General features: G+C 57.2%; 2 protein-coding genes across 4 annotated transcripts in view; one reads left to right on the forward strand and one right to left on the reverse strand.

Moving 5' to 3' along the window:
* Positions 1 to 1,920, forward strand: part of CYS1 (cystin 1) — a 30,569-nt gene extending 28,649 nt beyond the window's left edge. For both annotated transcript variants that reach the window (XM_080813150.1, XM_080813151.1), the window contains one exon: positions 560 to 1,920. The gene's annotated coding sequence lies outside the window, so the exon portion shown is untranslated. The remainder of the gene's footprint in view (positions 1 to 559) is intronic.
* KLF11 (KLF transcription factor 11) lies at positions 1,764 to 9,304 on the reverse strand. 2 transcript variants are annotated; one of them, XM_080813148.1, is made up of 5 exons: positions 9,081 to 9,106; positions 7,829 to 7,942; positions 6,834 to 7,103; positions 4,621 to 5,581; positions 1,764 to 2,522 (listed from the first exon to the last, which is right to left on the reverse strand). In XM_080813148.1, exons 2-5 carry the CDS (start codon positions 7,829 to 7,831, stop codon positions 2,242 to 2,244), a joined length of 1,515 nt encoding a protein of 504 aa, XP_080669274.1. In that variant the 5' UTR covers positions 7,832 to 7,942; positions 9,081 to 9,106; the 3' UTR covers positions 1,764 to 2,241. The 2 variants fall into 2 exon arrangements, with proteins under 2 accessions (XP_080669274.1, XP_080669273.1); XM_080813147.1 differs by lacking the exon at positions 7,829 to 7,942 and having other exon boundaries at positions 9,081 to 9,304.
* Positions 9,305 to 27,362: the final 18,058 nt, after the last annotated feature.

The raw sequence follows: 27,362 nt of genomic DNA on the forward strand, positions 1-27,362 counted from the left end.
TTATTACTGAAACTACTTAAAAAGGCTCCAAGTCAAAAAAAGATGAAGCAAAATTGCTCAGGCAATAAAGTGCACTGGGGGGAGGGGCGCGCTCTGCTTCTGGGGCCCAGAGCTGCCACTGCGGGCCACCGCGCTGAGATAACGCCGGGCCCCTGGTTCTCGGGACAGTGTTTCTCCGATGGAAACTCTCCCAATTTAGTCTTTCAGTCGACACAGTTGGGGGGGAATGTCACTTACAGAAGGTATTTCTAAATCCGATCAGGAAATGGAAGTTTAAATCAAAACCATTTTAACACATCTATTCCTTAGAAACGACACTGCTGGGAGAACGACCTCTAACGTGACAAGTAATCCAACACTCCCAAGACCTTGTGTCATCCACCAGAACGTTAGTCGGACTTCCATTATTTGGCATAATTAAGAAAAATACCCAAATTTAATGCCACTTAGTGGCACAGACACAGAGATGTTTTTGTTGATTTAAGACAGAAGCGGGAGAAGAGACTGGGTGGTGGGGAAGCATGAACTATATACATTTAATTACGTTCTCTTGCAACAGCGTTGCCTGATGAGCTGCGGGAAAAGTCGACTATGAAGTGTCCAAAAATCTGGAAGCCATCGGACGCACGCCAGCACTCAGCCGTGTGCGTCGCGAGCAGCTGACACCAAAGGGCGACTTGCTGGGTATCAACCAACACGCAGTGGCTGACCAGGTGATGATGACCAGGCTAAAAGGACCCGAACATAAAAGCTAATCGTATTTATTCAATATTTCACTTTACCATCATTTTAATAAAAGTAAATGCCAATGACTAAGAGGCAGAAACAAAACCTAAATACATTCGGCACAAAAAAAAACCCTTCCCAGGCTCATGTTCCCTGCGTGCGCCGTGTTGCCTGGATTCCTGCTGCCACCCACCGTGAGCAGCTCAGTGGCTGCCCGGACCCCGTGCTGCGGCCTCTAGAGAATCAGGACCTGAGATTGCACGGGTCCAAAGTGGTGCCCTGGGTCTATCTTCTAAGCAGACTGCGGAACACCCATTCCAAGTCACTCTGTTTGATCAACTTTCTTCAAATATAATGAACGGAAGGCGAGCAGAGTAGCGTTACCGACTGGACATAACTAGCATTTCTCCTGTAGTTCTCCGAGTTTCATCACTAGGGGACTCAGAACCTCAGGGCTGGACTGTTTGCATGTCCGCTTTGGCCCAGCTAAACTGTACTTTGGGAGAAAGTTCCTCCAACCGCTAAGGACCTTTTCTTCTCTAAGAAGTTACTCTACTCAAAAAATACGCTAAGGCCACAGCAAAAGAAGTCAACAGATTATTAACGAAGTGGCTGGGTTTGAGAGCTTACGTTATCTTTGTTTTGGTGTTTGAGGTATAAACAGGAAACTGAGTAAGTTGCTCTCAGCAGAGCCACGGCCCCAAAGACACAGACACTCAGACCCCACAGCTCACTGTTCACCGGGTCTCTGTCGGGTATTTTAAATGACCCACTGGGGTACATTCTTTACAAGTCACACCATGGACACAGGTAAATGACTAGACCTACTTAACCAAAATTTTAATTCTTTAGGCTACAGCCTTAAAGGAATCGTTGCCTGGAATTTCTCTTGAAAATGCTATGAAAAAGCTAAAGTCAAGTTCTTCCCCTCCTACCTCCCTCATTTAAGAAGCCCCTATTCAACCAGTTCTGGTTCTAAAAAATTCGTAGATCTAAAAGGCCTGATGACAGACTCGTGGTTTTGTTTTGTTTTTTTTCCTGTGGCTGAATAATGTGCCAAATTTACCAAAAGTAGAGTTATTATGAAAACCATTGTTGAACACTGAAAAGAAGACTGTAAAATCACCTATCTAGAAATTGGTGGTTGGAACACCAACAATATAAATATTGTAATAAAAAACAGTATAAAAATTAGTACCCTGTCTCAGTTCTACAAAATATGAATAGAAAGGTTGTAAAAATCCAGATTTTGTAAACTTTATTGCCAAAATGTCGGTTTGAATGCTGGTGATTCAGATGATCCAATTTTCTTTCATTTCCTCAAAAAAACTTCTGAAACTACTAAAGAGACTGAACAGGGTCCCAACCAAAAAAGGAAAGTTTAACATACTTTCATCAGAACCAGCTCCCCGCTTTCTCCTGCGACCCCCACCCTTTTTTTTTGGGAGAGAAAACCATCAGTTCCAATCCTGAAAAATGCGCCCGCGAAGTGCCGGGCAGCTCCCCGGCGGCCTCTCAGGCGGAGGCGGGCACGGCCCCCGGCGGGCCCCCCGGCTTCTCGGCCGAGGCCAGCGCGCTCAGCCGGCCCACCTCCGCCTGCCAGCCCGGGGCCTTCCGGGTGGTCACGTGGCGCCGGGCGTGCTTGGTCAGGTGGTCGCTGCGCATGAAGCGGCGCTCGCACGCGGGGCACGCGAACTTCTTCTCCCCGGTGTGAGTCCGGCGGTGGCGAGACAGTTCGTCGGAACGAGCGAATTTTTTATCACAGCCGTCCCAGTTACAGTTAAAAGGCTTCTCTCCTAAGAGGGGAGAAAACACACGTTCAAGGAAACGTAAGCACTCGGCACCTGCCCGAGCTGCGGAACTCGTGACGTTTGTAAATTTTGTTCATCAAAATCTGCGAAAGTCGTATCCTGTGATTCCGGCACTGAGTTGTCCGAACGTCAAGAAATCCTCCGTTTCTTGTTGCCACGCCTGAGATGTAGGTCAGGGCCCAAAGATGTCAAGCTAATCTCACATTTCCGATTTTTTTTTTTTTAAGATTTACCCAATTGGGAGCGAGCGCGTGTGCGCGGGCATGTGTGCGAGTGTGCAGCGGGGAGGGTAGAGAGTCTCAAGCAGATTCTGCATTGAGCGTGGAGCCTGACTCGGGGCTTGATCCCACAACCCCAAGATCATGACCCGAGCCTAAACCAAGAGCTCGATGCCCAATGGACTGCACTACCAGGGCTCTTCTCAAAAGATATTTTTAAATAAAAATAAATCTCTCATTGTTATAGCTTGGGGTAGGGGGAAGATTCTTGAAAGGAATAATTCCCTGCCTCAAGTGGAGCCCCTTAGGGGCACCTGGGTGGCTCAGTCACTTAAGCATCTGTCTTCTGCTCGGGTCATGATCTCAGGGTCCTGGGATCAAGCCCTGAGTTGGGATCCCTGCTCAGCGCAGAGTCTGCTTCTCCCTCTGCCAATGCCCCTTTCCCCAACTCGTGTGAGCGCTCTTGAGCTCATGCAGGTGCCTTCTGTCTCTCTCAAATAAATAAATAAAATCTTTAAAAAAAATAAGTACAGCCCACTGGAGGCACCCATTTGCTTTGATCCATGATTATCACATCTAGATACTAGATTCTATTTCTTTTTTTTTTTTAAGATTTTATTTATTTACTTGACAGATCACAAGTAGGCAGAGAGGCAGGTGGGGGGGGAAGCAGGCTCCCCGCTGAGCAGAGAGCACGATGCGGGGCTCGATCCCAGGACCCTGAGATCATGACCTGAGCCGAAGGCAGAGGCTTAACCCACTGAGCCACCCAGGCATCCCACTAGACTCTGTTTCATTGGCTGAGTGGGAGCCGGCCTGACTGGAGCTCTAATGAGCTCCAAGCACCGCACCGATCTGAAGTGCATTTTGGAAGATGACACAACGGGACTCACTGCTGTCCTACAGGCCGTTAGCGGACATTCTGGTGGAAGGGGATTCCACAACCAGGTTCATGACACACGTCTTTACTGCAGACTGTGTGACCTGCTACTGTGCTTATACTTATGTGTGTGTGTGAACCTCTGACAGGCGAGTTTCACAGACTCCTTAGCCACAGGAGCCTTAAAAACAAAACAGCAGAACAAGAGAGCCACGAACATCTGAAATATTCTAACGGGACCTACGAAGGCCGACGGCCTACCAGACCTCGAACAAACCCGGAGCCGCCAGCCCCCTGGAGCTGCGGAAACGTAAACTTAACGAAAATGAAAAAGTCACTTCCTTAGCCACACTGTCCACATTCCAGCTGGTGGCTACCTTAACTGGACAGGGACTATGTCTCTCATCACCAAAAATTCTCTCGGAGCAGGCTGACGAGATAATAAAGCTATTACTAAGTCACAGTTTCTTGGATGACTTCTCCTTCTGAATTAGAAACGATACATTTCCAACATAAGAACCCCGCATCCCCTTCAAGTTCGCACATTTTCGAATTCAAACTTTTCCATGCTTTAAAGCCCCTTCCCCATAGTGAACCAAAGTAAGTTACACTGATGTTTCCTGAATGTGGAATGCACATTTTCTAAAACGCAGAAAGACTGAGGCATCTACTGCAACGTAAACAAAAGGGGCAACATGAGCGTCACCCTAAAAACCTAACAAAGGGACCACAATCCTAGAACTACACCACATTTTACCTACCGGGATGAGCTGATGGCATGTTCTAGAAAAACCAATGATGGCTGCACTAATGTTAATCCCAATCCCTACAAGACTCTGAAGGCTTTTCGGAACCAAAGAAAAACAGCCAGCCCTCCGCCTTCTCCAGGGGATCCCATGTTTCCCTCCCGCCCCAGGAAGGCTCAGCGTGTGGTTCTTCACCACAGGCTCTGGAGCTCTAACGTCCCACCAGCCTTCGAACTCACCTGTGTGGGTGCGAAGATGAGCCTTGAGGTGGGAACTTTTGAAGTAGGTTTTCCGGCAACCTGGGAAGTTGCAAACGTAATTTCTCCTTCGGGAAAAGTCTACCTGAGGGGCACAGTTTTGACCGGAGGCAATGAACACCGGGGCAGGGGCGAGGGGCAAGAACTTGCTATTGCCCGCAGCCACCACGCCGGACGCCGAGGCGGCAGGCTGGGGGAGGGCCGCCTGGGGGAGGACCAGCATCACAGCTCCCTGAGGCACAGGCGGTCCCACGAACACAGGCGGGGGCACGGCAGCAGCATGCGGAAGGATGGGTTTGACGGTCCCTGCAGACACTTGGGGAGGAGGTTTCAGAAAAGCTGAGAACATGCCACTCTGTCCAGTCACAGGGATCATTTGGCAAAAGACAGGGGAACTGGGGACAGGGACAGAAATCAGAGGGGTGGCTTTCCTTGGCAAGTCACTTTCATAATTCTTTGGTGAGCAGGTTTGAATTGCGACAGGCCACCCTGCCTGCTGGCCTTTGTCAACGGGGACCAGGCCACCAGACTTGTGCAAGCAAGGCTGACACGACACTGCGTTAGTGTTCAGTAGACTATCTGTGAGCTGTGTGCCCAGCAAAGCTTCAGGATGTCCCAGAAACTGTGCTTCTCCTTCTCTGTTGGAAAGCTGGCATTCTGGAATCTGGGCAGTAGGAATCTGACCAGAAGTAGGACTCCCCCTGGTGTGGCGGATGACGCTTGTCACCATGGGCCTGCAGGGGGTGCTGGAGGCTGGCTCCAGTGACTCAGTCTTCAGATCCGGAAGGCCCCTCTCCGCCTTCCTGCTCAGCACTTTGGCTGCCCCAGCAGAAGCTGGGGTGATGGCCTTGACCATGCACACTTTGGAATCAGTTACTTGGGAAGGAACAAGTGTCCCCGTCGACGGTTCCACAAGATCAGGGCTCTGAGGAGGAGTCATGCACTTAAAAAAAAAAAAAAAAACAAAAACCGTGTGAAAAGGTTGTTGTGGTTAAATTTTAAAAGGACTTACTCTGATCACCGTGCCCCTCATGCCTTTTAAAAAGTATGTAGGAAAGACTCGTCTGCGCCTGCTCACGAGGGCACCCAGTGGATTTCCAGACCACATGAAGGACTGCACTTTCCAGGCTTCTCCCCATTTCCTGATCGCTCCCAAACCAAACCACTTGCTTAATTTTAAGAATGTCAGTTCCACCCCTGGGCTTCCACGGCTACTGAAATGAGCAATTGAAGTACAAGGACCCCAAATGAGAAAGCAAATTTATATTCAAACTAAGAGCTTTTCACAATAGTTTTTGATTCTTAAACTTTATTTATTTTTTATTTATTTTTTTAAAATCCCAGTGCTAATCATTTAACACACACTTACCCAGTGCCTACCGGGTGCCTGGTAAAAACCGTCGGAATGATCCTCCAAAGGCCATGCTCTAAGCAGTGGCTCTAAGTGAACCAAGCCTCTCCTGCTCCCTGTTACTGTCAGCCTCCCTGTGGGAGAGCTCAGTGCCAAGTAAGTCTGCCAGGAGCTTCTGGCCCACTATTGGCACAACTCTCCCCCCTGCCCACGAGTCCCTCCTCATCCCTCTCCCCAAGCCCACTTTCCACACTCTCCTTTAGGGCAAGCCTCCAGCCCAAAACAATCAGATCCTAATTTTCACATCTGTTAGCCCGTTCTCAATTTCTCCAAGCGGAGAAGCAATCTCGCCCAACGCTTCTGTAGCTCTGGCAAGTTAAGAGGACAAAAACAAAAACCGGGCTTGACGGCACTCGGCTCGCACAGGTAAGAAGTGAGGTGCTCCAGGGAGAAAGAGGCCAGGATTGCAGCCCGGCTAATTACGGCTGAGGCCAAAGCACGGGCGGCTTCCAGCTGTCACCCGTGTATCCTGATCCCACGCTGAGTCACCTGGGGAAAGCCAAGCCCCCACCCTACAGTTCCCCAGGGAAGCGAGTACATTTCACTTTCTCACATCACTCTGTAGCTTTCCCCCATGAACATTTCAACAGTGGGGCTGCAAGCTATGATCTATTAATTGAAAGAACATATTTTTGAGAAGTAGGAGAAGTTTTCACCCTCAGGACCCACCAAGAGGAGGTTATGCACGTGGCCTACCAGCATCCCAGAGAATCTGCCCGCAAGTTCTTCAGCACGTTAACATACTCTAGTCACTACACAAAATGCTCTTCTCCCCATTTCTTACCAGAGTCGATAAAGAGTCGAAGTCCTTTGGTAGCTCAGGCGTGCCTGTGTCCACATGCACAGTGCTGGTGACGTCCCCAGGGTCAGAGACAGGTGTGAGGGGTCTTATCTTTAACAGGTCACCTTTCTGGGATCTTTGACCCCAGGAGCTCATGCAAACAAGAGCCTCAACTGCTTCGATGTCATTCTGCTCCAAGATACTGCATGTAGACCTTTCACTATCATGCCTTTTCCTCTCCAGGATTGACTCACAGATGTCCATGATGTCCACCTAAAGGCGACACAACACAAAGGCTTCTCAGTCCAGGGGAAACAGGGTAACCCTGATGGGCACGTGGGTACGTACACCAAACGCCTGCACTATGTACGTGACACACACATGAAGCTCAACACACAACATGCTCTGTATTCTAGGAAAACACGTCAACAGAACATTGACGACAATTTCACTTTGAAGCCAGCGTTCTGAAGACTGAAGATGACTGGACTTGGCTGGCAAGCAGTTTCCACGGAAAACCCTGACTCTTTTTTTTTTTTTTTTTTAAAGGATTTTATTTATTTATTTGACAGACAGAGATCACAAGTAGGTAGAGAAGCAGGCAGAGAGAGAGGAGGAAGCAGGCTCCCTGCTGAGCAGAGAGCCCGATGTGGGGCTCGATCCCAGGATCCTGGGATCATGACCTGAGCTGAAGGCAGAGGCTTTAACCCACTGAGCCACCCAGGTGCCCCGAAAACCCTGACTCTTAAGAAAAGTTAAGTTCGTGTTTTCCTTCAGCAAAGATCGTTTAAGACTTTAATCCCGGAGGTATGAGCCAAAGTGGCCAGTGTGACACCGTCCAGCTGGGAGGAGAAACGGACACCAGCTCCAAGCCTTCAGCTGGCTGAGAGGACACATGGCTCCTCAGAGTTGGCAAAGCCGGCAGACAAGCGTCCCTACAGATGCATTGTTGGCAACTCTGAGGCACTCAGCACAGCCTTCTCAAGTCAGGGCATTACCATGGCAGAACTTTCCAGTGGCTCAACTCTATCGGCGCCAGGAAAGGGGAGCCCATGCTGGCTGAGCCTTCCTTGTTCCTTACTCAGGAACAGTCACTCCTCACTGCCACAGGGCTAGCAAGGAGATAAGAAGAAGAATTTTAAAAATCTAGCACAGCCCAAGAGACAACTGTCCTTCCCGTTGTGTCAAGCCATCCTTTTTCAGCAGGGGTGGGAGGGGTGGAAAGAGAAGTAACTGGAATCAAATGATCTCTTCCCAAAGACCCTTTACATCTATAAAGATCTGTTTCCACTTGGCTTGCCCAAGCGAATGTCAAATCCCTCCGTCCCCACCAGGTCCCTCTGCAGTGCACGCTGGTGAAGTGCCCGCCTTTGCAAGTGCCACTGTGGCCCCACAGCCGGGGCCTCGGAACCCTGAGGTCACAGACATGGGGTTGTCGCCTCCTCCCTGGACCACCAACGGGCAGGAGGTCTGGAGGCACACAGGGCTCCCACACCTCTCTCTCAGGCCCTCAGGGTCCGAAGTCCTAGGTCTAGCCAGCCAGCTCACTCCCCGGCCCTCAGGCCCAACACCAGAGGACTACGACTAAGAAGAGTGCCCCACCTGGCCCCAGGACACCCACCCCCGCTTGTGCCTTCCCGCCAACTTTGCCCCGCCCCTGCCCCAACACACCACCTTTCCGGTTTTGCCCCGCCCCCTCCCTACGGCCTTGCTCCGCCCCCTATAGAAGACCTTCCTCCCAGCTCTGCCCCACCCCCTGCCCCCCTTCTCTCCAGCTTGGCCCCGCCTCCTGCCTCCACCCATCGCCTTTTGGCCTTCCCGCCAGCTTTGCCCCGCCCCCACCCGCCCCCCGCAGCGCCTTCCCGCCAGCTTTTGCCCCGCCCCCTCTCTCTCTCCACCGCCCCGCTCGCCGCACCTCCGCCGCCCGCGTGTCGCGTTCCCGCCAGCCGCGCCCCGCCCAACGGCCGCCTCCCCACACGGCTTGGTGACGTCATAGCTGGAAATAGCTCCGCGCCGGGAGCCGGCGGCCGCTGCGGAAACGCCAGACAAAGCTACGCGTAGGGCGGCGCGGGGCACACGCCCCCGGCCGGCCGGACGCGTCCCCTGCCCCTCCCAGCTCTGGGGCCCGCTCTGGCCCCGCACCGCGCGGCCGCCACAAAGCCCCGTGCATTTCTGCCCTCCTCCGCGCCCGAGCCTCGCACACGCGGCACGTCCCCGCCTCGCCCCTCGCTCAGATGGGCGTCCACTCACCGCACGCGCGTCGCCCGGGCCCGCGGAGCCCGGAGTGTGCATGGTGCCGGCGGCCCGGAGGCAACAAAGCAGCCGCGGGGCGGGAGTTCGGCGCACGGCTGCAGCCGCACGTGCGCCGCGGGAGGCGGCGACCCGGAGCCCCTGCAGCCGGCGGGAGCCTCCGCCCGCCCGCGCCGCTCTGCCCCGGCGCGGCCCTCGCGGTGCGGGAGGGGCGGGGCGGCCGCGGAGGGAGCGGCCGTGGGGGCGTGGCGCGAAAGCAAACCAAAATACACCGCGCCCCGCCGGGGCGGGGCCGGGTGCCCGCCAGCCAATCCGCGCCCGAGCTTTACGCTGCCGGCCAATGGGCGCCGCGGGGAGCCGCGTGATCGGAGCCTGGCCGCGGCGTGATCTGGCAGGGCGGGATGCGGCACGTGTTTTGGTCGGAGTGAGGGGCGGGGCCTGAGGCCCTGGAAAGTAGGGGAAAGGTCCCGGCGGCCGCGGCGGCTGCTGCTGGAGGGAAGGGCGGTGCAGATGGGGCGGGGGGAGTCCCTGGGCTGGGGAGGGGGGGCGCACTTAAAGGGGTCCCTCCCGCGACCTGCCCAAACGCATGTCCCCATGGAGTGAATTCGTCCGGTAGAGGGAACCCAGCAGGCTCTGCTTGCTTGTTTTTTGTTTTTATTTTTGTTTTTCAATTTACCTCTGGTTGGCTCCTAGGAGTGCATCCCTGACGGAAAGCTGGCTGGCTGCAGGTGACGTTTCTGCATCCATGGCTCCTTTCTGCAGGCTCCCAGGGCCCAATCTTATAGACGTGGGTCTGCCTTTGACCTCCCTTCCCAGGCAGCTCTGGGCCCTATTTTCCACTCTTTTAAGGGGGGTAGGGTGAACCAAGATCTGAAAGGCGCCTGGTGACACCCTTCCATTCTCCCCAACCCCGTGGAAGCATAACCCCCTCCAGGAAGCCCTCTGGCTTGAATGAGCGAGGTACGCACTGGCATCCTTCTTCCCTGCGTATTGGGTTGCCCCTGTCTCTGGGTGTGGTTTACCCTCTTCTGCAGCTCTAAGTTCTTGAAGATCAGGGACCAGGCTGTGTTGATGTGTACCCCTCCAGCCTGCCATTCAGCGTGGGACAACCCCGCATCCTCCCACAGGGCCTACGGTGGCCGAGCTGTGGTATGGGTGGGCACAGCCGTGGGTCAGAGGCCACCGTGAGGCGTCCTCCGCCCTAAAATCCAACTGCAGGACTAAGCAGAGGATCCATGCCTGCACCGTGGGGGCTCTGCTCTGGGCAAGAGGAGCCCTGGGCCCAAGGGACAGGCCACAAGAGCATGCAGGGTCTCCTGGTAAGGCAGCCAGGGAGGCCCGGGGTCAGGGTACTGCTTCTCCTCCTAGTTCTGCTCGGTTGGGTAGATGGGGGTAAGCAAACCAACTACTGTCCATTTCTTCTTCAGTTCCACCCCAGCACCTTTCAGGATCTGTTGCTTTTCTGTTTCTTCAGTTATTTGTTAATTGTCTCCCCTCCCTAGGTTGGGCAGCTTGTCCCAGTCACTGCGAAACACTCCCCCCCCCCACCCGCCGCCCGGTGCCTGGCTCACTGCAGGAACTCCGTAACCATTGGTTGAATGGATGAATGAAGGCAAAACACCTACTGCCCCTCCCTCCCAACTTGGACATCCTGCAGACACCTCTAATTCTGTGTCCTTGAGACTGAAGTCGCGGTCTGCCTGAATCTGCATTTCTCATCTCTGGGCAGGGTATCTCCGGATACCCTGAGACTTCACCCAGAGAGGGGAGTCACCAAGGAAACTTCCCTTTCCTGTACGTGGTTCCTTTTGCCAATTACTTCATGCCCTTCTTCCTAAATCTCTCGCAGACCGCTAGCTTCCCTCATCACCCACTCGTGCCCGGCACAGGCCACCGTCCTCTGCCCCCTGAGTTGTTTGCCACTGCCTCCCAGCAGGTGTCCCTGCCTCCAGCCTCACTGCCTATCATCCGCCCTTCGTCTCACTGCTAGAACAGTCTTCTGGAAGGAGAGACGGTACCAAGCCAGTGTGTCAACTCGTAGCTGGGAGCCAAGTAGCTACAGGACTGAACCTTGCTCCGTAGGCAAGAGTCCGTGACATTGCACGACCAGCCTGGGCCGGAGCTTCCTATGTGGCACCAACCAATTCCCTGAATCCCTTTGGTTCTGGCCGTCCTGCCCCCACTGCGCCAGTACAGAGCTCTGTGCACGCAGCCCCTGCCCCTCAACAACGTCGGGCCCTGTCGCTCCCTCCTGCTTTGCACAGGGCCTGCCTTCTGCACAAACACGGCACCCCCTCTCTGCTTTGGCTCTGTAGGACTGCCCGACTCCTCAGGGATGCCCTCCCTGACTTCCACACGACAGGACAGCTCAGTGGAAGGCTAAGGGCAGGACTTGGGAGTCGGGCTTGGATGCAAATCGCAGCCAGGCCAGTGTGGCCCCATCACATGGCTGGCCGTGTCTCTGTTGAATACGAGATGGCAGCTGCTGGCCATGAGGACCGCACATGAGCTTCTCCTGAGTCAGACTCTGTGCCTGCCCCCAGACGGCACGAATACTGGGGAACTTGGACGGCAGGCCGGCTCAGGGCTCTTCAAGTATGAGAACCTAGCGTTCCCTTGTCTAGACCAGGTTACGGACAGGCACACAGGTCTTGGGTCCTGCTGGCCCCTCCTTTTTCCCCTTTCCCCCCTCCCCAGATCCTGCTTCTTTTTTTTTTTTTTTTAAGATTTTATTTATTTATTTGACAGACAGAGATCACAAGCAGGCAGAGAGGCAGGCCGAGGGGGGGGGGGAAGCAGGCTCCCCACTGAGCAGAGAGCCCGATGCGGGGCTCGATCCCAGGACCCTGAGATCATGACCTGAGCCGAAGGCAGAGGCTTAACCCACTGAGCCACCCAGGCGCCCCCCAGATCCTGCTTCTCCACGAAGCCACCCACGGGGCTGTGCTTGCCGCCACCCCCGAGTGCTGGTCTCTCGGGGACCCAGAGGCGTAGTGCCGTGTTTGTGAATTAAAGACCGCTCCAACTCGTTCGCGCGGAGACAGCACTGAGGCCCTCAGACAGTGTGGACAGACTGATGTGGACATGACAATTGCCCCTGAGTGGACCACCACCACCTTCCAGTGTGACCTTCCAGCCAGTCTCTGTCTGTGCAAACATGTCCTTATCCCGCGGATAGTGTTCTGCGCCCCTTCGGAACCCGGCTTGCTGATTTCACAACACGTCTTAGAGCGTGTTACCTCCCTGTTCGCAGAGATGGGTTTTGTGCTTTGTAAGGGTTAAGAGATGCTCCGTTGTACGAATGTGTCATGACTTACTTTACTCCTGGTTAAATCAGCGGGGTGTTCAGGCTCTTAACAACTTGCCAGGACGAGATTTCAAGCATCGTCTGCCCATGAGCAAGGACACCTCCAGGGTCACCTCCCACGAATGGGGTTGCTGGGTCAGCTGCCTTTGCATTTCTTTTCTATCATTTTTCCTTTTGGTAAACGTCAGTGAAGCACCGGACAGATCCAAGAAACGTGGAAACATACCGGTACCGCTCACTGAATCCGTACAAGGCACACGCTTGATGTCACCGGCACCAGGATCGAGAAACAGAACAGCAGCAATGTCCTCGGAATCCCACCCACCCTGAGCCCAGCCAGGAAGCCACCGATCGTGGCTTCTGAGACCAGAGGAGACTTCTGCGTGTACTGACACCTGTACCCAGAGAATCTTACAGTTCTCTTCGGGGTAGAGCATGCAGGCAGTCACTTGTAGCCAGAATTCATTCATTCTCGCTGCAGAACACGCCGTGAGGCATTGGCCTAGTCATCAGCAGACTGACATCAGGATTGTTCCAACCCAGGGTCACCACGAACGCAGCTGCTTTGACACTTCTTCTATGTAAGTACATGCATTTTAAATTTAGAAAGATTGTCACGTTTTCTTCCAAGCGTGAACTTGTGCCGAGTTATCCCACCAACAAGGGACTGCAAAGCCAGTCCCCTGTTTCTTCACTAATGCCAGGACTCTCAGATTTTCTGACCTTTACCCAGCTGAGTGGAAAAAATGAGAACTCATATTATATTGCATTTCTCTGATGGAGTTTCCTTCAGAGTTTTTCATGTGTTTGAAAGTCATCTTGATTTCGTTTTCTTTGAAGTTTGGAAGGAATTTTTTTTTTCCAAGGGTTTTATTTATTTGAGAGCGCGGGCGGGCGCCGCTCAAGCAGGGGGAGCAGCAGAGAGAGAAGCAGCGTCCTTGCTGAGCAGGGAGCCCGAGGCGGGGCTCGATCCCAGGACCCCAGGACCATGACCTGAGCAGAAGGCAGCCTCTTAACCGACTGAGCCACCCAGATGCCCTGGAAGGAATTTTAAATGACAGTACAGAGCATGTTTATATGCTGGAGACAAGGGGCCAGTGGAGAAAAGTGAATGATGCAAGACAGAGGTGGGGGGGGTGGGCTGAGGGGAAGGGGGGAAGGACTCGGGGGAAGTGTATGTTGGGGAGGATGGGAGACACGCAACAGGGAAGTTGACCCTGCGCAGGAGGGAGGGATTGCCTTGTGGGAGAACATGGGAAGGGAGAGAAATGGCTGGAGATCCAGGAACATTCTGGGTTGGGGAGGAGGGCAGGCCAACGTGTTCCCATATTCTCTGCCTTCTTGGTGATGTGGGAGGCATCTACCCGGGAGGGGCCCTGGTGGGATGAAAAGGATTTGGAGCTGACTCAGCCAGGGACAGTGACGAGTGCCTGCCACACTGCGGGCCCAGTCATAATGTTGGAGTGACCCTAGACCAAGAATTAGGCTCTTGTCCTAGCTCCGGGGATTAAAGTGCTCAGTCACCTGGAGCGGGCCTCCTTCTCTTCTCTGAGCTCGGTTTTCTGACTTTGCTCTGTGATTCTAATCAGTCCTGAACTATGACCAAGTTTGTTGTCATGATTTTGTTGCTTCCCCCCCCCCCCGCCCCGTGTCATAAAGTACAATTTAAGGACTATCATTTATTACAGAGATTAGATCGCTCGTTTCTTTTTTTCATTAGAACGGTCTGTGTTTTAGGAAGAGGTAGCGATGGCAGATGGTACAGAATGCTGTAACCCGTGAAAACAAAACATTGGCAGCCCCCCAAATTGGTTCTGAAATTTTGTGGTCAGTGAAATGCCCAAATCTGGGATTCTCTGGTTGTTTCTAGAGGCTCATTCTGTCTCTGAGAGCCATGATTCTGCAGGGCAGGCTGGACTCCTTTCCATGTTGAACTGGGAGGAGCAGATTTCCTTTTTTTTTTTTAAGGGAGTAAATGGCAGAGAACTAGAACCCAGATTTCTGATGAGGAGCTGATTTCAATGCCAGAAACGATGGCTGGAGCCGATTCCTCGGCACCCTGGCCTGGGTCTGGCAGCAGCCGGGAGGCAAGGGCCCATGGGGAGCACTCTTGGTCCTCCTCCTGACCCTCGGCACCCCTCCCCCGGGTCACTGACTGGCGGTCCCAGGCCTTTGCCAGCTCTGGAGTGTTTCAGCCTTGGCCAGGGCCCCGCTGGGAACCAAGAGCCGGCTGGGGGAGGGGCAGCAGACCTGACATGGGGTGGGGGGAACCGGCTCCCCGTGGGCCCCGGGTCCCATCTTTCCCCCTGCCCTGAGCTCCCTGATGACTGGAAGCTCCACAAGGACGAGAACGTGCTGCAGACCAACTAGCTGCGCGACGGTGGGCTGGGGGTTCAGAGACTTAACCTAAATGCTGACCAAGAGCTGGAAAAGGGGAGCCCCCAGCCGGCAGGACCCCGTGGGCACTGTGGGCACCACGGCCCGTCTCCTGGAGTCCAGTCTCCTGCTCCTGCTGCTTTTTCCTGACTGTCTGGACCACAGGTGTTCAGAGCACTTGTGAGTCCCTGTAAGTGGGGCTGGGGTGGCGGGGCGGGGGGCGCTGCTGTGGCTCCCCCCCCACACACACAAGGGGAGGGGGTGGGGAAGCAGGGGCTGCTCGGCTCCCGCCCTCGATGATCATGGCCTCCAGTGGCTGCGTGTCTCCAGGCGGCACCTGTATGTTCTGTCTTCAGACCTTCCAAGGGGGAGAACCAGTTTGCGTGGCCGGGTCGGGCCCCCACGCTCCGGGAGAAAGGTCGCATGGGCCTCAAGCTGGACCCTTGCCCGAAGGAAAGCTTCAGGATGGGCCCCTGGGGGCTTTCAGAGCAGGTAGGTACTTGGTGGGGGACCTTGAGAGCCTAGGCAGGATGGGAAGCAGACCCCTGCCGTGTGCTGGGTGCTCCGGGACCACGGGGGACTGAGACCAACCCCTGGTCTTCAGGTCCCACTTGGCAGGAGGAACCGATGCAGCGACAGGGGGACATACTGTACACAGGTGCAGAGGGGGTAGAGGACACCTGACTCCCTCCAACTACAGAGCTGGTGGAGAGTGGTCTGGGGCCGCTGCCCGCAGGAGCTGGCACTGGAACTAGCATTAAGGGACAAGTGCGTGGTAGCCGTTCAGGGAAGGGAAGAGACGTCTCAGAGCTGACAACGCACTGTAGCCACATCACATACACAGCGGGCGCCCGAGAGACTGAAATAGCTTCGGGAAAAGACCAGGAGAGGATCCAAGCCAGCAGTTCTCACACTGGGCAGCATCGGAAGGGGGAGGGTCAGAACACAGACAGGTGGGCCCAGGAGGGCTCAGATGGGGTCTGAGAATTTGTGCTTCTAACAAATTCCCAGATGTCGACACTGTTGGCCCAGAGACCAGGCTATAAGAACCACGGACACAGCCCAGTGCCCTGGTTTCACGGGAAGTGGAACAGAGCCAGAGAACAGAGAACAACAGCTTGTCCGAATCACCCTCGGGGGGTGCACAGAGAAGCTACTAGAACTCACATCTCCAGACTCACTCCCAACTCAGTGCCCTGTACCATATGACGCCTCCCCCCTCCCCGCCCCCACCAGGGCTGCTCTCCTGGGAAATGCCCAGGAGAAAGCATTTGTAGGCCAGTGTGGCCCTGGACAACAGCGGAAACGGCGGGCTGGCCTGGGAGGGCAGCGTTCCACATATCCCCGGGGCCACCCAGCCCGTCCACCTGGCCCACTGCCCGGAGCCGGCTCTGCTCCCAGCCTGGCTTCTGCAGCGACCCAGAGCCGCGCTGGCAGTGGCCCCGATGGGCAGCAGGGCCAGCAGCGGCTCAGGGCGTTGGCAGAGTGGCCAGTGGAGGAGTATCCCATGGGGGGCCTGAGCCTGCCTCCTGCTCCTCGCTCCTGCCCTCTGGGGCTCGCCAGGCTGAGCCTCTGTCAGGCTGTCCTGTTCCTGTGGTCCCCTGCGCTGGCTGGCCCCCTGACTCAGCACAGGAATGGGTTTTAGCTCCTTGCAGGAGATGCCCTGTCTATGCAGGCCAGACATGCACGGCAGAGCCAGGGGGAGCCGCCCAGCTTCACCCAGGTGACTGGCCCACGGCCCACTGCTTCCCTGGGCACCAGGGGACTGCCGGCGGAGGCCCCTGCTAGCTGTGACTGCCCCTCTGCCCAGCCTGCCGTCAGTGTCCCTCTTCGGTGTCCCCATGTGGTCTCTCTTCAGTCCCACTGATCACAGTTCTCATCTCCCCCTTGTCTCCAGCCTGAACAGGGAGCTCCAGCGGCTCTGAGAGCAGAACGGGTGGGTGCTGACTGGGCTCACTCTTCCCCAAGAAGTTAGCGAACCGCCTAGCCAGGTTGAGCTTAGGAAACGCCCCGTGCCCCGATTTGTCCTGAGCCCCTTCCTGAACACCTTCCTTGGGTCACTCTCTGGGCCAGGCTGCCCTGGCCATCAGCAGAGCTGGGGGACAGGTGCTCAGTGCTCCCGGCTGGGGAATGGCTTCATTGCCTTTCCCTCCGCCTCCTGCCAGGTGGCGGGGTGGGGGGTGGGGGGGAGCTGGAGTCACCCCTCTGCTGGTGCTGCTGGCCACTCCAGTGGCCCTAGGAAGCTCTGGGCAGGAAGGCGGGAGGTACTTGACAGAGGCAGTTAGCAAGACAACAGCCTGGGGTTTTGCCGTTTTTGTTGCAAAACAGGCCTGTTCCTGATGAAGCTTGGTACTCCGCTAGCCACTGGGGAGACGTGGGTGTGACACAGTTCCCGCCCTCCTGGAGGTCACTCACTACCTGTGTGACCTTGAGGAGGTGTCTTAACCTCTCTGAGCCTGTTTCCTCATCTGTCAAATGGGGATAGTAAAAATATCTACTTAAAGGCATGTCGTGGGAATTAAATGAGTTGATGCTCATATAAATTGTTGGCAGAGGTGTCTGCTCAATACCAAGTACTCGCGAAATGATGACTAGAAACCTGTCCCGTGGTCAGGAGGCTCGCAAGGAAAGTAATGACAACGATGAGGTCTGACAGGTACAAGAGGAGAGCAAAGTCTGGTGGGCAGAGCTGTTCTAGCCTCTCAGCTCTGAGGCTCTCAAAGAGGAGATACGGAAAACGCACTGTAATTAAGCAAACACGAGGGAAGCGACCGTTGTCTGATACAGAAGAATCCCAGGAACCCACAGGAGAACCCCCTCCAGGGAGTGGCGTTTCGGTCTTCTCCCCCGCAGTGAGGGCCGGACTGGGTGACTTGCTTCTCACACAGTACAGAAAGGGAAAAGGGTAACCTCACAGTGGGGGGAGCTTGTGAACGTGACCAAGCACGGGGGGCGGGCGGGGGCTTCCCTCACCGGGGCTAAGTCATGTTAGCGTAATGGACCCCCAAGGAGAGGCGAGCAGGGCACTGGTGGTCTGTGTTATTTTTCCTAAATTCTGTAACCCTGGTCGAATCGTGAGTATGTTGGACGACTCAAACCTAAGGGCACTCTGCAAAATGCCAGGACTCTTCACAGGGGTCAAGGTCATGACATTCAAGGAGGGACTGAGGAACCGTCCCAGACTGCAGGAGTGTAAGGAGACAGGAGGACGAACTGCGCTGTGGCCCCTCGGACGGGACCAGGAACCATGAAAGGGCATCGGTGGGAAAACTAGCAGACTCCGAATAAAGTCGGTTTAGTCTGTAGTATTGTCCCGGTGTTGGTTTCTGAGTTCTGATGGGCAGACCCTGGTCGTGTGAGACGCTGGCACTGGGGAAGCTGGGGGGCCGGCATGCAGGAACTCTCTGCGCTATCTTGGCACCTCTTTGGTAAATTTAAAATTGTTACCCAAAATTTTAAAAAATAATGTGCCGTGAGAGATGACATGGACAGGCTTTCAGGCAGCGCACATGTGTGTACGTGTGTGCAGAGGTGGGTTAGGGAGTGGTACATGCGTGCCAGGTGGCTGGACCGGGGGGGGCGTGGGGGCTAGGGGTGGGGAGCGTGGCTGGGTTGGAGTGTGGGGGACCCAGAGCCGCTAGGGCTGTAGGCTCTGGTTAGCCACGGTGAGGAGTTTGGGTTTCCAGGAAAGGGGATGTATTGTGACAGCCAGAGCTGACCCCTCGACTTTCAGGGGACCCAGGTGGATGCCAGATCTGCCCCATCCGCAGCCCTCAAGTCCCGCAGCCCGCGGAGCCCTCCTGCTCCTATGCTGTAAGGAAATAGCTTCGGGTGCTCCAGCCCAGCCCTTGTCCAGTTGGAAACTCACAGCCTTCCCAGTATCGTCAGGGACCCCCAGGGCCACATCTCTCCCTTCCTGACCAGCTCTGAGAACATGCTCGTGTGGATTCTTCCTCCTCTCCTCATCACCTGGGCCTGGAGTGCCCTTGGACGAGCCTGACCCTTCACAGCCAAGTGCATGGACACTTTGACTCAAGGTCACGGTGGAGGAATGGAAGCAAGCGAAGACTTAACACAAAATGGAACTTCCCCGTCGTAAAAGCCCCAGTCCTCAGGACGCCTGCGTGGCTCAGTCAGTTAAGCGTCCGACTCGATTTCATGGCTCAGGTCATGATCTCAGGGTCCTGGGATCGGGCCCTGCGTTGGGCTCCCAGCTCCGTGAGGAGTCTGCTTAAGATTCTCTCCCCCTCTCTCTGCTCCTTCCCCAGCTCGTGTGCACATACACACACTCTCTCTCAAATAAATACATAAATATTTAAAAAAATAGAAGACCCAAGTCCTCTGTCCTCCATGTGCAGCGCCCCCGTTTCTCTCCTGCCCGGCTGCCTTACCCCCACCCAGTGAACTCTGCCCCTCTCCGACCCCATAGTGGTCAGGCCCTGGGGGCCCTCTTCCGGTAATGGGTGACCCACAAACCCGGGCAGCTCCCTCTTCCAAGAATAGCTCTGCCTCTGGCTCCTGGACAGACGGCCTTTGCTCCCTCTGCACCAGCGGGGAAGAGGGCAGCGTCATAGGAAGTGCTCGGACCGCCCCACGAGGGGTGCGCCCCCCAGCGCGAGGATCTGAGCCAGCCTGGGCAGAAGTCCACCAGGCTGTGAGGGTTCCTGCCTCGGGTGGGCTCACACAGGCCCCAGAGCCGTCCTGGGGTTCTGGAGGCTCATGGGCGCACTCCTGCTCTAGAGCCTTGGGCCACCAGCCCAAGAGAGGGCCACCAGCCTGCCCTCGGCAGCTGACTCCAGCTGGAGCCACAGCCCGCACGCCCGGACAGTCCCTGCTTCCCTCAGGCCTCAGCTGCCTGTGCCATCTGCCCTAAGCCTCATACCGCGAGTCCGGGCTGGGTACCTCCCTTCCAGTGTTCGCACCAAGCCCGCGAGCGCAGGGTCTGCCAGGGAGTCCTTCGGAAGCCCGTGGGCCCACAGCAACCGTCTCCCAAGACGGCAGCCCTGAAGGCCGGCCAAGGGTCCAGGGAAGAGGCCCCAGAATTTCCTTCCTCTGTAAACGCTCTTGGATCTTTTCTGGCCATATTTGTCAGCACGTGCAGGTCCCCAGTCCTCTGCGGCTCTGGGAAGCCGCCTCAGCTGGCCCATGCGGGGCTTCAACGCCCAGAGAACGAAAGCCCCAGCGGGAAATAGCAACGTGTCACCAGCCTCCCCCGGGCCTTCCTCGCTCTCCCACTTCTGGACGGGCTCCTTTACCCGGAGGGACCCTGCGGAGGGCACGGGGTGTGATGAGCACTGGGTGTTACAGGAAACTAATGAATCACGGACCTCTACCTCTGAAACTAATAATACGCTGTAGGTTAATGAATGGGTTTTACATTTTTATAAAAAATGTAAAAAAAACAAACTTTCCTAGCTGAGTTGTTTTAAGAATTTAGAGGTTTTGTTCCACAAAACATGGCACTTAGCCATCACATGATCCCCCACCCCGAAGCAGGTCATTTTCTTGTTTGGGGGGCCGAGCTTTTCCCTCATGTCAGGACCGGTGTGTGTGTGATGCTGGGGAGACAGAGCTCTTTACTTTCTGCCCCTGGGAAAAAGGGGACAGTGTGGGACTGTATCGAGTGTCTTGGATGTGGGACCCCAAGAAACCCTGGGCGGGGGCCGGGCCTGGAGTCCCGCAAGGGGCGTGGCACCTCGGGGTCAGAAAACGAGGTCCCCGAGTTTGCATCCCCCGCCCACCCCAGGCCGGCGGGCCAGCCCGGCTGCATGGTCCCAGGGGCTCTCGGGGAGCACACTCGCCCACAGCCGGGCCTTGGGGCGTCTTCAGACCCAGTCTCATACTTGGCCACTCAGATGCTTCAGTGCAGGGCGTAGGGACCATTCCAGTTCCCAACCTCCCCCACCCAGCTGCAGTTTACAAAGCTCTGGGGCCGGGAGTGGGGGGCGGGGAGGAAGGGAGGGGACGAGGGTGTCACCGGCCCAGGGCACTCTTCTGGGTGGAGGCAGGTTGGAAGGGGTGCTGGGATCTCTGGATCCCACAGGGTCCCCCTGAGGGCTTTGTTTGGGTTGCAGGGAGCAGGAAACTCCCCACCCCCGGGAAATGCCTCCCTCCGCAAGGGTGGGTGGGCCCGGCCACCACTTCCCCTGCAGAGGGATACACCCAGGCTGACTGCTCAGCAGCCTCTGGAGAGGGGTAAGGGGGGGGCGCAGAATCCTCTCTGCCCCAGACTCAGTTTCCCCTTTTCGCTACAAGAGGACGTTGCTAGGACGGTGGCAAAGGACTGGCAGAAGGGCAGATAAAACAGACCACATGGGCTTCGACCAGCATCTCTGGGTTCCAGCAAATGCCTGGGCTCCGGAGGTCCTGGTGTCCTGATAGGATTTGTTCCCCAGATTGTCCTGTTCACGTGTGTCTCCCACTCCTCACACAGAGGGCGCGAATGGGTTAAATGTCCCCCACCGCCAGGAAGTAGGCATGTTATCCATACAAACCCCTGCTGGTGGCCTGAGAAAGCAGCTTTGCTGCCCTCTCAGGGTACACACACAGTGCGGGGGAGGGCAGGGGGACACAGAGGTGACCAGGTATTGAGAGTGGGGCCAGGGGAACTGCGTGAGGAGGGGGGAGCCGGAGGCAGACAGGTGGGGAAATTCTGGGTAAGAACACTGCCTCCTGCCATGTCTGAGCTGAGCTTCAAAGAGGAAGGGGAAAAAGTAAGAGAAGATTGTGTGTGTGTGTGTGTGTGTGTGTGTGTGTTGTGTGTGTGTGTGTGTGTGTTGTGTGTGTGTGTGTGTGTGTGTGTGTGTGTGTGTGTGTGTGTGTTGGGGGGTGGGGCACAGAGAGCCAGAGGAAAGTGAGAAAGTCATGAACACCTGAAGCATGAGCGGCTGGGCAGTGGCTCTCCACGCCCCCACCCTGCAGATAGGTGGGAGTGGGTGAAGAGGCCCATTTATGAGACCAGAGTATCGAGGACCTTACAGGCCAGGCCAGAGGGTTTGCCTCTTGTTCTGACAACCAAGAAGCATTGCTGGGACCCCACCAGGGGAGCAGGCAATCACGTTTGCGCTTTAGAACCGCGCTCCTGACCACGGCATGGAGCGCGGACTGGACTGGCACCGCATCAGGCTGGAGGCTGGGACGGCTCTGCAGGCAACGGGCTGGATTAACTTTTTATATCGTGTGACAAATTACAGCAATCTCAGAGGCTGAAAACAACATGCATTTATTATTTCGGTTTCCGTGAGCTAATAAGAGAGCAATCTGGACGAGGCTTCGCTAGGTCTTTGGCCTAAGGTCTCAGTGATCCACACCTAAGGTAGCCTTTGGGCTGCGCTCTTACCGGGAGGCTCGACTGGGGGAGATCCTGCTTCTGTGCTCTCTCGGGGTGTGGGCACGGTTCTTCCCTTGCTGCCACGTGGCTGAGGGCCGGGCTTCCCACCGGCCGTCCGCTCCGGTCTTCAAGGCCGTCCATAGTCGCTGGCCGCAGGTCCTCTCTCTAGGCAGCACACAAACCACAAGCCAGCGTGGGGCAGCCTACCCTGTACTTTCCTCCCAGCACCCCACTTTCTCCCCTCTCTTCCTACCACCTCCTTGCTCCCCATTCAAGGTGGTGGCTCTGGGCCCTCGCCTGGGGGAAAACCACATAGGGCGGTGCACGGAATGAGCTCACAAGCCCTTCCCCCGCTCTGGGTTCCTGTTGAATAATGGGGGGCTAGAGCCTGGCTGTGCTGATACATGAGACTGGCCCTCAGACCGAGCGCGGAGAGCTGCTGAAAGACGGGTAGGGACAGACACACACCAGGGTCTCTGCTCGGGGCACCCTCGCTTTCGGGGGCCACCAGCCTTACCCTTGCCATCGCCCATGGCTCTGTCCTCCAGCTCTTGTCCTTTGTCCTTCACCCTTTGGCTTCTCATGGCTGCTGTGTGTGTGTGTGTGTGTGTGTGTGCGTGCTCGCGCACGCGCAAGCAGGTGGGTGTGCATAGGGGACGCCTGGGGCTACAGAGCAGGCTACCCAGTCCCCAGGGCTCAGGACGGGGGGAAGGACTTCCAGTCAAGCCCGAGGGCTGAGCTAACAGTCAGATCTCAGACCCACTCTCCGCCAAGCAGCCGGGCTCCAAGGGACAAGAAGAGACCCCAGCGTGCTTTCCAATGGAGCAGCCGCCCTGAAGATGAAGCTGAGCCCAGAACTTTGCACCCCGAGGAGAAACGCTTCTACCCCATACACGGTGCTGGCCTGGAGCACCTCGCCCTGTCTGAGCTCCCGCTCCCCGACTCTGTGGGTGGAGCTCGCTGGAGCCAGTCTGCACTGGCCCACTGCACAGGGTTCTGCGCCCTCCCCCTCCCCCCAGGGATCCCCGCCTGAAATCAGCCACAAAGGGAGTATTTACACCACAGCAATCAGCAAACACTGCCGGTGAGTTCCTGGGGCTGCGGGGTAGAGGGCCCCTCCAGGCAGAAGCCAGACCTGCTGCCCCCAGGTGCACCCAGTCTAGGAACCACAGCCCTGCTGGTCCCCCCCAGGGCTCCGCGGAATCTGCCCCATCCTCTAGTGATGCGCCGCGGCAAGCTAAGTCTGATACCCATTGCGCTCCTATGGCTGGAACCAGGGTCCCCGTGGTCCTCTTTAAACTCTGAGTGTGGCTTCTGTGTCATTCCTGCTCTTACATCTACGAACATCCTCTGCCCCGTGACCAGTCCCCAGAATGTCCCACGCTTGCCCCCTCTGGCCAGAACAGTGGCCAGCCCCCCCCCGCCCCGCCCCAAGCACACATACTCCTGCTCATCCTGGAACAACACATTTGTCTCCCCTCTGAGTGTCGCACCTCCAAGAGGCCCAGAGGGCAGGTCCCACCACCTTGGTCCCTGCTACACCCTATTCCCATGCCCTGGGCCTGGGACACTGGCGTGAACATGTGTGGAACAAGGAGTAGAGCAGCACACGCATGTCCACACACACACACACACACACACACATGACCCGTGCAGTCTTCAGACCGGCCTGTGCCCTGCTCCTTGGTCTCAGGGACATGGAGTGTGTCATGGCCTTTGGCTGGGAATCCCTGCCCCAGGCCCCCCACCACGAGGAAGGGCAGTGGCTCCTTTGCTCCTGGGTCTCTGTTCCCTCACAGCCCCTCGCTCCCCCTCCCTCTGCTGTCCCTCTGCAGCTCTGCAGGAGGAGGGAGCCCCATCCAGGGCTGCTGTGTACACAGCCTTATCTCCCAGCGCAGAGCCCGGGCAGAGGCGGAAGCACAGAGCAAGGCCGTGTGTTTGCTGTTCTGGTGCTTCCAGGAAAACAGGGCCTCCTTCCCAGAAGGCCCCCTGGCCCTGAGCCCACTGCCTAGCCCCTGCTCCCAGGAAGCGGTGTCCTGGGGCAGGGCCGTGCCCAGGGAAGCCGCAGGGCCAGCGGGTGAGGTGGGCGAAAACCACGCTGCCTTCCCTCGACGAGAGGGTTGGCTCAGTTAGAGCTGAGTTCCCGTTTCCCTCCATGTCTACACAGCTGCCCAGTTGGGTCAGAACCCCACCCCCCTTCACCACTGCCCCCATGCAGAGTTCCCACTCCCTGCACGCCAGCCCCCCGCACTGGCCCCCCACCCTGGGCATCTTCTCAGTGCTCCCCTGCCCTCTGCCTTGCCGCCTCCCGTCCCTTGTCCAGCAAGAGCCAGAATCCTTGGGTTTAGAACGCCCCCCCTTCCCCCGCCGAAATCCCTCAGTGCCTCCACCCACCCTCTGGGAGTGAGGAATTCAGAGTCCCAGGCCCATGGCTGTTCCCATGGCTGCTTCCTGGCTGAGTAATGCAGGTGTCCAGGGAGGGACTGGGGAGGGTGCCCCATGTCAGCTGGGAGAGGCAACAGGAGGGGATCCCAGAGCCGAGGGGCTGGGCTTGTGCCCACCCCTTCCTGGGGAAGGAGATCTTTGAAGTCCCTTGAAGGAGGCAGCCTCCAGCCCAAGTGCCTGCTCTTGGTCCCTGCATCAAAGCTGGGCCCACTCTTCCCAGGGGGCTCCTGCCAGCCCTCTGGGCTGTCACCTCCTCCATGAAGGCTTCCCAGATTGTGGTCCCCCAGGCCTTCCCATGCACCCACCTTTCTGAGAGTTCTGAGACCCTGAAGACCTGTGCACTTGGGGCCCCTCTGCCCTTCTTATCTCTGGGAAACCCTGGTCAGGAAGTCTTGGGGGTGGGCTTGTCTCCTACTGCAGGCCAATCCCCCCCACCCTCCAACCCTGAGCGACACCTGGGGGGGGGCCCAGGAGGCCTCGTGGGGAGCCCTCCATCTGCCAGTGACAGGGTGGGGGGAGGACATGTCCTGGGCAGCCATAGGCCTATTTCTGGGACATGGCCTTGGCTATGGTTCCTGCCCATTTTCTCACGCTGGTTTCTCAGATTTCTGCCTTTGAGAGTTTTCTGTTGCCTGAAACCAGGAGCCTGGCAGTGCCCAGCTTCTAGCCCAGGAAAAGGTAGCTTCTTCCCTCCCTCTTTTCCCTGGGAAGGCTGCCCTCTGTCTCCAGGCTGATGGCCCCGCCTGAGGGCAGGTTTCCCTGGGGCAGAAACAGAACAGAGGACGTGTCCCAGGAAGCAGGCTGACTGTGAGTGCCTTGGTTGGGGGGGATTCCAGGACAGCCTTGGGCAGCCCCTTCCCTAGGGCCCTCCCTTCCCAAAGTCAGGGGCCTTGTGCGCGCGCGTGCGCACACACACACACACACACTGGAGCGCAGAGGCACACAGTGCCCACGCACCTGTCATGCGCTCCACCTCCGCCTAAGGCCTGGGCTGCCCCTTCCTGGCCCGGTGATTGTGGGGGTGCTCCTTGGCTCGAGCTCCCCCAGGCTCAGGATCACCTCGGGCTGGGTTCTCTGACGACACTGGAGCCCAAGCTCTTGGACCCCCTCTGCCCCTCGGGGTCAAACAGCTTCCTGTTCTGAGGCCCTTGCCCACCCCCCTCCCCCCCACTCCCCTGCAGCTCTGTCCTGTCTGCTCCTCCCGTCCCTCCCACAGGCCCCAGGCCAGCGTCTGCCGGTGTCCATGCGAGGTGCTCCCCGTGAAGCCCTCTCTGGAGCCCCGGGCTTTGTCTACACTCGCCGGCCTTTACCACACTGCCGAGCTGAAGTAGGGACTTGGCGGGGGCGGGTGGGAGGTGGGAGGTGGGGGGTGGGGGGGAAGCACGGAGCAGGCATCAGACCGTGTTTTAGGAAACTACCAGGCCCGAGGATCGTCCGAGGGATTCCTGAGAGGGAAGAAGCCGCTCTGGGCCTGCGCGTGGGCTCCCGTTCCTCCGCGGCGGGAGCACCTCCCGAGGGCTGCTGTGCGCTGAGCGCCTCCAGCCGGCGGGCAGGACGGCCTTCCCCGGCGCGAAGGGCGGTCGTCGTTGGCATCACGTGACCGAGGGGGACTGGGGTGGCGTGGGCCGGGCTTCCCGCTAGAAAGCCACACTCTGTGTTCTGTAATTCCTAAGTGTGCTGACGGCCGGTCCTGTGTAAATGTCTGATGCCTCATCAAATGTGCACGTGCCCCTGGGTTAGCGCCCACCCGTGTGGGCTCGCGCTCTTCTGTTTTGTTTTGTGACCGTCACTTCCTCTGAAGCTCGAGGCGGGCCGTGTGCCGCGTCCCCATCCTTTTCCGCAGCGCGTTCTTGCTCTCCGCTCGGGAGCTGCTCCGGCCGCAGCCGTCCCTGAGGCCGGCCACTCCTCCCCGAGCCCTGGCTCCTCCTGGGGCAACGACACCGACACTGAGAAGCCCCGGCCTGGGCCCCGAGTGTGCGCACCGTGATTAGGGCGTCACAGCTCCCGGCCCTCTCAGCGCCCTGGGGGAGCAGCAACGCACACACACGCACGCCTGTCTGCTGCAGCCATGTACACACACGTGCACACATGCGTGCACGTGCACCCACATACAAACATGCACGCCCACATATGCACACACACGCACAGCCACACACGCACACACATGCACGCCCGCCCACCTGCCCACACGCACACCTGCATGCACACACACCTGCACGCACGCACACGGACATTTATTTCTCTATCTATAAATATTGAGAACTACGAGTTCCCACCGCCAGCGCAGGTCCGCACCAGTCTGCTCCTTCTTCCTGACGGGGAGAGAGCGGCTTCCCCTCTGCAGTCGCTCACCGGGCCAGCCCCTCCCGGGGACGGCCTCTCAGCTGGCGGGCGTCAGAACTGCCCCGGGGCCAATACCCTGTCTGGGTCCAAGAGCTCACGCAAGCTCCCCCCACCAATATGGGGTCCCTTGCGCACCCTCGCCCCAGATGCTGCCTCACCCCGCTCGGGAGCTGCACCCACACGGGGCATCACCCCCACGTCCTCCTCCTCTGCTGGGACCTTGCACCGCGGCACGCCGTCCTGCCCCCACGGGTCCGTCTCTGACCCTGTGCCAGGCGTGTCCCCTCGCTCCCACGGGCCACCTGCTCACCCGTCAGGCTGGGCGATGCCCTCCTTACCCTGCGGTGTGCCCACACCCACTCTCGCCACTTGTCCTCCGACCAGACACAGACCCCTACCTTGCACTCACCTATGGGCTTTGAACCAAATTGGGAAGGAAGTGAAGGGGTTGGAATGGGGGGGGAGGGAAAGAGCTGCTGTT

This window comes from Martes martes, assembly GCF_963455335.1.
Source record: "Martes martes genome assembly, chromosome: 9".
Lineage (NCBI taxonomy): Eukaryota > Metazoa > Chordata > Mammalia > Carnivora > Mustelidae > Martes > Martes martes.